A 9805-nucleotide genomic window follows, 5' to 3' on the forward strand; every position below is an offset into this window, starting at 1 on the left:
TCCTTCAAAGCAGCCTGAACTTCTTCTTTCATCACCATAGGCTCTTGCTCATATGTTGTTTCATGAAATTCTTCTGTGTCTTCCAATTCCTTTCGATACAAGGACTCAGTATATATATATATATAAAATTAGTTTCATTGTTGGTGTTGCTTCTCTGGAGAACTCAGCCTTAGGCAGAAGTAAAAGTAAATAACTGGTGTGAAGAAGGATGAATGTTCTTTTTCAGCCAGAGGAAGGGTAGGATTAAAGTTTGAAGAGGCTTGTTGAGAATCAAGTGAAAATAGAACCTCCTGAAGAAGTTTAACCTGCCAGTAATGTATTAATAGTGTCAGAAGTACTCTAGTCTTAGGAGCAGGGAGAACCATCATCAGTCCAAAGCTGATTCCTACAAAGTAGAGGTCAGACATACCTCTTCTGACATTTTTTAATAAACTAATTGTAATACTCCTTGCTTCTACACAGCACTCTCTGTTTCTACTGGCCTTCCTAAATCATTGTCATGGCCACACAGAACTCACAGACCACACTCATAGTTCTAGTGTTTGGTAGAGAATTAAGAGGCTGTGATTTAGAATTAGGATTTACTCATAAAGTATCAGGAACAATATAGAACAGGATTTGTTCATTAATCATGACATCTTCCTACCCAGGCAACTCTCAGTTTATTGGCCATGTCTGCTAGCAGGCCTTGCTCAAAGCTGGGCTAACCTGTTGGCCTTTGCCCTGCTTGGGCAAGGGTTTTAACTTTTTAGGTTTATGTACGAGTTCCCAGAGACACTCAACTCTTTCAGCAAGTCTCATCTAAAAATGCTTAGTTCTCTTTCTCTATGGAATTGCAAGCCCAGTAGGGTGATCTTGTGACAGTCTCCTGATTCCTGCCATTTCATGCTACTAGTGCTTTCTTTTGCCTTCTCAAGCTGTCTTGTGCTGTCTCACATTTTTCCAGTGGTAGCACTCTGTCATTTGGGTCTAGGAGGTTCCCAGCACAGGAAATGATGCACTCCATTCTCTGCTCTTCTTGATGGTAGTAAAGTCTCCATAACCTCAGTTTATAATCTCCCACAAAGACCCCAAATTTGCTTACCTTGCATATTTGTGCATAATTGCCAAATTCATACAAGGGTTTTGTAAACTGTATAATCCCTGTGGAAGAAGAAAAATTTTGGCAGGACTACAAGTCCATAACAGAAAGCCTGTGTGTGTGTGTGTGTGTGTGTGTGTGTGTGTGTGTGTGTGTGTAAAAAGGAATGCATAGGTAATGTGTGAAAGACTAGAGGAAAATAGTAAAAAAAATGTTGGGGGCTACTGGACTGAATTAGCCCTAATGAAATGATGGAATCTGTTGTTATTATAGCTAGGACTTCTCCTCATTAAAAAAAATTAAGAATAAATTTAAAATTAACAGAAAGTCAAGTGCTATTTATGTGTTATCAGCAAAATATACATATTGCAAAAGTAGTTTCTATATTATTGACATCATAGTTAGTGTGTAGGATTTTGTTATAAAAAGTGTCTCAAAATTGATACATTCTTTCTCTCTGCCTCTCTCAACCACATAGAATTGTTGATAGTGACTCAAAATTGATACATTCTCTTTCTCACTTTCACTCTTTCAAACATACAGAATTGTTGTTAGATGTTGTTGGGTAGAGTATTATTCAGTGATCCTATGAACAACCTATCTGAACCTGCCCTTTCAATCTCTGATATACTTGAGCCCATTGCTGCAGTCACTGTGTCAATCTATCTCCTTGAAGGTCTTCCTCTCCTCTGCTGACCCTCCACTTTTCCAAGCATTAAATCCCTGTCCAAGAAATAAACTCTCTATATGCATACCCATGTTTATTGTGGCTTTGTTTGCAATAGCAAAGAGCTGGAAACAACCCAAGTGCCCATCAACAAACAAATGGATAGAGAAGCTCTGGTATATTCATATAATGGAATACTATGCTGCATTGGAAAACAAGGAACTCATGAAATATTATGCAAAATGGATGACCCTCGAGGACATTTTGCTGAGTGAAATATCTTAGTCACAAAAGGACAAATACTGCATAGTGCCACTGTTGTAGAATGGGACTGACATCAGGGTTGAGGTAAGACAGAAAAAGAGGGGAGGAATGATGTATATTGCATTGAAACAGATGAGGAAAAGAACTGTTTAAAAGGGATATATGAATGGGTATTCTTGTCATTACAGAAGTCCAGAGTGAAGGCTGCACAGTGGAGTGGACTTGGGGGAGGGACTGAATAACAATGAAAGAGTTCTTCTTTTCAAGGAGAAGAGTGATTTGGGGGGAGTGGGTGGACAGGGAGAAAAGTACAACAATAAATGACTGGAAACCCTAAGTCTCTGTAAACTTTCATTAAAATTAAAAATTCAAGAAATAATGTAATGAGTTTAAATGTTCATCTTTACATTCTAATAAATGTTTTTTTGGTAAACTTTGTATAAAAAATTAAATTAAAAATAAAACTTTCCTAGCAACATGCCCAAAATATGTGAAATGAAGTTTCACCATCCTTGCCTTTGAGGAGCACTCTGGCTGCACTTTCCCCAAGACATATCTGTTTCTTTTTTTGACAGTCCAAAGACTATTCAGTGCTCTTCTCCAACATAGCTCAAAAGCATCAATAATTCTCTGTCATCCTTATTAATTGTCTAGTTCTTAGTTGCATAGCAAGTGATTGAAAAGACCATGGCCTGAATCAGGCACAACTTAGTCTTAAAACTGACATCGTTGCTCCTCAGTAATTTAGAGAGGTCCTTAGCAGCAGACTTGCCCAATGCAATGTGTCGTTTAATTTTCTGACTGCTAGTCCCAAGTGTGTTTGTTATGGATCCAAGTAAGATTAATTCATTGGCAACTTCAATCTTTTCTCCATTTATTGTGATCAGTCCATTGGTGAGGATTTTTGTTTTCTTGACATTGCAATGTAATCCACATTGAAGGCTGTATCAAGTATTTCAAGTCCATCTCACTTCCAGAAAGCAAGGTTATATTACCGTCATAGTGCAGGTTGTTGATGACTCTTAACTCTAATCCTGATGCCACATTTTTCTTCAGAAAGTCGAACATCTAGAATCATTTGCTCAGGGTGCAGCTGAAAAGATAATCGAGAATGAATACAACCCTGACATACACTCTTCCTGATTTTAAGCCATGCACTATTCCTACGCTGTTTGTACAACAGTCTTGCTCTAGGTATAGGTTTTATATAAATATACCAGACTATAGACTGGGAAAAAAGACCATGAACTCGGATATCTGTAGCCAGGGACCTCTCCAAATTGATAAGTAATGATGTCAACATAAAATAGGAACCATTTATCTCCAGGTGATGTAGACAGACTGTGGTTTGTCCCAAAATACAGTTTAAGTCCAAGAACCAGTTGTCCAGTTCAGTTAATCTGTCTGAAGACAGGTTAACGACTACTTAGAGTGACAGTGGCATTCAAGACGTTGCTTTGAGTTTGACTTTATGCTCTCTATCCATGTCCCCCAAGCTAGTGGCAGAGAGACTGTGCTTACAGCAGGGGTGTTCAGATGTTTCGAAGAGGAGGATGCAGATTACTCCAGAACGCAAGAGTCTGGAGCCTAAATTTCTAGCTCAGTTACTTCTTGGGTGAAGCCTTAATTTCTTGGGAGGTCAAGCGGGTCTGCAGGGTGCTGGTAAACAGCCTGGCGAGCTGAGGCATCGCCCAGAACCTTTGGTGCGGCAGTTGTGGGAGCAGACGGCGCGGCCGGAACAGCGGACCTGACGGACCAGGGGGCGGGGCTTGCGGCGGAGGCGCCGCGTAGGCCCCGGGGGCCGGCCGGCCGGGGCTGTAACGGTAACCCCGCGCGGCCGCCTCCCCAGCGATGTTCCCCTCCCGGCGGAAAGCGGCGCAGCTGCCCTGGGAGGACGGAAGGTGAGCGGCAGTGGCGTGGCATGTCCTCCCGGGTGCGCCTACGTGGGCCGCCTGGTGGAGTCTCTGAGCAGAAGCCGCCGCGTCTCGGGCTCTGCGGCTCTGTATTTACCCCTGTGGGTCACTAGTTTGCCCTGCATGGGTGTCTGACACTTGGTTGGTCTCTGTCTCCATTGGTCTCCGTAACTCAGGGTTCCTGTGTCTCTGCGGGTCTTCGTTCACCTCTTTTTGAGTTCCTCCCCCTTCGAGCGTCTCTCTGTCTCTCTTTGCTAATCTTTATCCCTACGAGCCTTCTCGTGGTGTGTATCTACTTCTTTGTATCTGTCTTTCTCGACTGCCCGCTCCATTTTCTCTTTGTGCTAGTTTCAAACCTTGTTGGTCTCTTTCTGTGGATCTGCCTGTTTTAGCATTTCTGAGGTCTTTATCTATTTCCCCCGATCACTGACTGCCTTCCTCATCACATCCATTTGGCTTCAGACCTCATACCTCTACCTTGGGGCTTTCTCACCCTTTCATGACTGCCCAGGAGAGCAGGACAGGGAGAAGCTCTTGTATCTCTGTCTGTCTGGTCACTACCTGGCGTGCTCTAGACGTTTCCTACACTTACATGAATTATTTTCCGTGGCAGCTATACTCGAATGGGGCCTGATTGTGTGTATAAGGTGTGACGTTGGCCCAGACTATACCTAGTGATGTTTCCTGTTAAAGCAGAACGGGATAAAAGATATTTGATTGCCTGGATTTGGGAGGACACCAACATGTAAGTTTTGAGATGTTGCTAGAAAACTTCTTACACAAGAAAACCTTATAATGGAACTCTGCCTAACAAATGACATCTTACTTCATTTAGATCTTTTAAGCTTGTCAGGTGCCAGAAGCATCTAGATCGTAGTAGAGACCAATGGCTGTTTACCTTTGAGCATTTCGCAGACTTTTGTTGAAATAAGAAATGTAATAAAAAACAAACTGTGGAATCAGCCCTGAATCCTCTTTTAACAGCCATGGGTCCAGAAACAGATCTCTTAATCTTTCTAACCTCAGGCTTTCCATCTCTGAAAAGAGGATCATAATATTTACCAGACTGTAAAAAGATTAGACGAGATCATGTACGTAAAAACCCTTGACACTGTGTCTTAAGCAGAGGACATATCATTTGTCTTCTAGTCACCTTGCAATTTTGAGGTGTTATAACTAGAATATTCAAACTATGTAAGTATGTATGAATGTATGTATGTATGTATGTATGTATGTATGTATGTATGTGTGTATAACTAGGGTTTTATTAGCTAATGTCCCTCCCATCTCTATGCTTCTTTACAAGGCTGGTTAATCCTCATATCCACAAAGGACTCACGGGCAATATTCACAGTTACGGAGTTTGTTAGAGAAGTAACATGCTGCAGGTCAGGATAAAGTTCTTTGATCAGTGCAGCTTTCTGTCATTTGTGTCTGAATGTCGGCTTCTCATGCCCGTGGCCTCTGTCCTCTTCAAGCAATTGTTACAAAGCTTTTTTAGCTCTCTTGGTATAAGTGCCAGGTGGAAGCCTGGTCTGCCAGTAGGCCTTCTTTCTTTCCAAAGGCACTCAACCAACTCTCACTCTGTGGATCTGCAAACCTAAATCCCAACAAATACCTGAAGGTATAGCTGCTCTTGTGTGCTTATTTCCTGATTCTGCTGTCCTGACTGTTGCTTCTTCTCTGCCACCTTGGCTGGTTGCCACTCTCTGATTTTCAGTGTCTGTTGCTGTCTCTTTGGTGTTAATGGCTCTCTGTCTCCTGGTCAAGGAGTTTAATGCAGGGATCTCAGTCTAGAAGATGCACTTGTCACTCTGGCCTTTCTTTTTCATGGCGATGAGATTCTCCCCTTTTGCCACTAGGATGGCTCATTTTAACCCTATTGAAATAGTAAAACAGACAAATTGTCACCTTATTTGCATGGCCCCACCCCCAAAAGAAGAAGCTCTAGTGGCCTACTGGTTAAAGAATTGGGCTGCCAACCTAGAGGCATGCAGTTTGAATCTACCAGCTGCTCCATAGGAGAAAGATAGACAGTCCTCTCCTGTGCAATTTACAGCTTCTGAAAACCTGGAAGGTCAGTTAGGAGTTGGTACTGACTTCTTCGTGGTACACAAAAACAACAACTTTGAGGGTGTGATCTGTAGTGAGTTATGCTACTAACTCAAAGGCCAACCATCTCTTGTGATTTGAATCCACCATCAGCTACACAGAAGAAAGATTGACAGTCTCCTTATGATATAATTTACAGCCCTGGAAATGAAACCAACTTGATGGCAGTGAGTTTGAGGGGTTTTGAGCCAGTCATGTGGTGGGAGTTAGAAGACTATGACTCAAAGAGCCATATCAAGTAACTCATTGCACCACTAGGAAGGAAGGAAAGTAATGGAGGAATGTTTCCATTTCCTGATATCTTTTTAGAGATCTTTGGAACATAAAAGACAGAAAAAAATTACTTAATGTCAATTCTGTGTTTTTCACACAGGGATACAAAGATCTGTGCAACAACGGCTGAGGTGTATAGCAATTAGGAGTGCTGGCCCTGGAGCCAAGCTGCTGTTACTAGCCTTGGGTACAGATTGATGGAGATGAGGCGTGGCCTGCATTGCCCCTTGGGAATAGAGGGGGTGGGTCCTGAAGTGCTAAGTCAGCAGATCTGGAGTTTATTACCAGGTGGCACCAAGAGCAGTTGTTCTCAGTTCACTGTCATGTGGCGTTGGCACTCTGTGTTCTTAACTCCTGGTTGCTTAGTGTTTTGGGTCCTCAGGCCACAGGATGAGGAGATTTGTGTGGCTATGAACCCAAGAGGAAGGGGGGGCTGACATGAGGGAACAACAAGTAATGCATATTGGTCGCTGCTTCTTTGCTAGAAGGTGGGATATGACTCCATGTCTATCTCCCTGGTCTCCACCTTACCCTAAGAAAGTGCCTGGAGGGCGAGGGAGAATCTGTAGAGGTTCTAGCCTTCCCAGGTCACCCACAGGACTGGGCTCAGCTCCTCCCCAGCACAAAGGACCACCACAAGACAATGGTAGGTAAGTTAGAATTCCCATAGGTGGGACCTGCATCTGGCTTCAGGGCTGCTGGCTTCCAGGCTGGTGGTTGTGCCTTTAGAAAGAGGTAGGAGTTGAACTTGCTCTTGTGTGTGACCTAAAGCATGCTGTGACTTCTCTAAATCAGCGAGCAAGTGAGTATGTCCTTGTCATCTGCCCTGTGGTGGGGCCATAGAAGTGACTCTGATGTGGTGTGAGCCCCTGAATAACTAATATGGAACACAAGCCATACCTTAAAGAGGACAGTGCCATATGCTGTGTGTAGAGGAAGGAGGGAGCCCAGAGAGGTGTTTGGGTGGAGACAGTGCTCATCATTACATGAGTGATTGTCCTTCTGGTCAGCAAGGGGTTGGGGAAGTGGATCTTCCAGACAGATAAGGAGGGTATTTTGGATGGAGCAGCCTGTGTAAGGCTGGCACAGGGAGAACCATTATGGGTGGTGTCACACAGTAGGGCAGCCCTGGGTGAGGTGGGAGCACATGGAGAGGAGTCAGGTCATGGGGTTTTCGCTCCAGACCAGTGCCATGTCTTGTAAACAGATAACAAACCAAATCAGTTTTCTTTCAGAGGCTGATTTTTTATGTAGATCACAGATCTTTCTTCCAAAAGCACCTCTAGGTTAGACTTTTGACAGGCAACCTTTCAGTTAGCAGCATAGCTTTTAAGGTTTGTGTCACCCAGGGACTCCACCTTGTAAGCAGAAGAGTGGCATTCATGACGTCTCTTGGATCAAAAAGGGATTTAGGAGGTTGATGCTAAGACCTGATAGCTGATCGGTGACTTAGAAGTTTAGAGCAACATCTCTTTATATTTAGAGAAAATGTGAAAGACACTTTCCTTTTTTTGTATTCTTTGATTCATTTTTCAGTGTCCTCAGGAACTTCCAGGGAGAAGGGCAGACGGATTAAGTGAATTCTTCCAGTTTCTTTGTCCTTCTGACCTAGAAGGCAGTCTTCCCCAGTATCACTCCAAAGTCCAGGGTACTCCAATGTCCTAGCCTCCCTCTTTCTTCTTCTCTTCTGCCTCTCATTTCTTGTCACAGGGCCTGCCTCTTGGTAGGAAGCTTTAACACTTGTTCAACAAACTGACACTGTCAAAAACAAAACAAAAAAAACCAAAAAATAAACTGACACTGTCGGATGGGCCTTGCATTAGTTCAGGAGTAGATCCAATTCTCAAAGCATAAATGTTAGTTGCTTCATCTGGCTTGGAATCCACCACCCATACCTGTTTTGGGGGCTTTCTGTTAAGCCTGAGAAGCTATATGAAACCAAGGGCTTTTGCTAAGGGTAGTTCTCCAGGATTGCAGCCTTGGGTCTCTTTCAGTAAAGTGGAGTTCTTACCTGAGGAAGTAGAGCCACTGCCCTTGAAATGGGGTGAGTGAGGGGGCAAAGGACTCTTACCCTGCCTGTAAGCAACTTACTGTCTACCCAGGAGTCACAGGCAATGACTGAGCATCAAGGAACTGGGGCAGTTCTGTGACCTGGGAGTAGGGCAGAGCTTCCCAAGTTGGAGTGGGCAGGATTTTGATGCCTGGGCAGCAGCTTGAACCAAAGCACTAACGTTGCTTCTGCACTAACTTCTCCATGTGTGGGCCAGGCAGGCCGTGTGTGCTGACTCCTGGGGAGCCAGGAAAGGCATGTCAGGTCTGGCTCTGCGTCTGATCCACCTTCTGTTCTTACCCCAGATCCAGGTTGTTCCCCACTGGCCTGCCCCGGAAGTGCTCCGTCTTCCACCTCTTCGTTGCTTGTCTCTTGCTGGGCTTCCTCTCCTTGCTTTGGCTTCAGCTCAGCTGCTCAGGTGATGTGGCCCGAGTGGCCAGGGGACAAGGACAGGAGACCCCAGGCACACCTCGGGCCTGTGTCCCAGAGCCACCCCCTGAGCACTGGGAAGAAGACCCATCCTGGGGTCCCCACCGCCTGGCAGTGCTGGTTCCCTTCCGGGAGCGCTTTGAGGAGCTTCTGGTCTTTGTGCCCCACATGCACCGCTTCCTGAGCAGGAAGAAGATCCAGCACCACATCTATGTGCTCAACCAGGTGGACCATTTCAGGTAGGAACCACATTCAGACCCCTGATGTGGCCTAGTGTCTTCACTCTGGGGCCTCCCTTTGCCTGGCCTCTCAGGGCATGCTCCCCTTTCCAGCTAGCCCCTGGTGTGCCTTTGGGAGCAGGGCAGTGGCAAGAGAGTGGGAGGTGGAACTCTTAGGGCTAGGGAGGGCTAGGGTCTGTCCTCTGTCCTAGAAAGCTCACTGTGGCTGCTGTGTGTGCCGTAGATTGTGCCGGGACAGAGGGCAAGCAAGGAGGCCACTCAGTGGTCAGTGTAGTTGGGCAAGTGTGAAGAGCAGGTGGGAGAAATGGTGTGGATGAATGCAGACAGCTCCTGCTGTTAGATTGGACATGGGGATTCCGGAAAGGGTGGATCAAGGTGTTCACAGCTGCCATCATGCCAAAATACCTGCCATTACTGGAAACTGCACCCTCCATAGCCACTGTTTGGGCTTCTCATGCTCCAGCCTCTTTCCTTTCCCTACTACTCCTTCCCTATAGAAGATTGACTCCACCAATTCTTGGACCCCATAACACCCTTTAATCCACTGATGTCACCCCTGCCACCTAACCTACACTCGCTCCTGATCTTACTTCGATTCAGTGGTCATGTGTCCACACCCTCAGAGCCCTTGCCCTTTCCTGCCTAGCAGCACTCAGCATGACTGACTCTAACTCCTGCACGCCTGCAGCCGGCTAGCTCACTGCAGCCGGCTAGCTCACTGCAGCCGGCTAGCTCACTGCAGCCGGCTAGCTCACTGCAGCCGGCTAGCTCACTGCA

The 9805-nt window shown here is 45.3% G+C and overlaps 1 protein-coding gene across 1 annotated transcript in view; it reads left to right on the forward strand.

Annotated features, from left to right (window-relative positions):
• The first annotated feature begins 3774 nt into the window (after positions 1 to 3774).
• B4GALT7 (xylosylprotein beta 1,4-galactosyltransferase, polypeptide 7) overlaps positions 3775 to 9805 on the forward strand; it is a 9784-nt gene continuing 3753 nt past the window's right edge. The window contains exons 1-2 of the mRNA XM_006884410.1: positions 3775 to 3913; positions 8666 to 9028. Of these exons, the coding sequence (XP_006884472.1) occupies positions 3864 to 3913; positions 8666 to 9028 (413 nt within the window). The 5' untranslated portion in view covers positions 3775 to 3863. The remainder of the gene's footprint in view (positions 3914 to 8665; positions 9029 to 9805) is intronic.

This window comes from Elephantulus edwardii, unplaced genomic scaffold (genome assembly GCF_000299155.1).
Source record: "Elephantulus edwardii isolate Elephantulus edwardi_28Jun2011 unplaced genomic scaffold, EleEdw1.0 scaffold00033, whole genome shotgun sequence".
Lineage (NCBI taxonomy): Eukaryota > Metazoa > Chordata > Mammalia > Macroscelidea > Macroscelididae > Elephantulus > Elephantulus edwardii.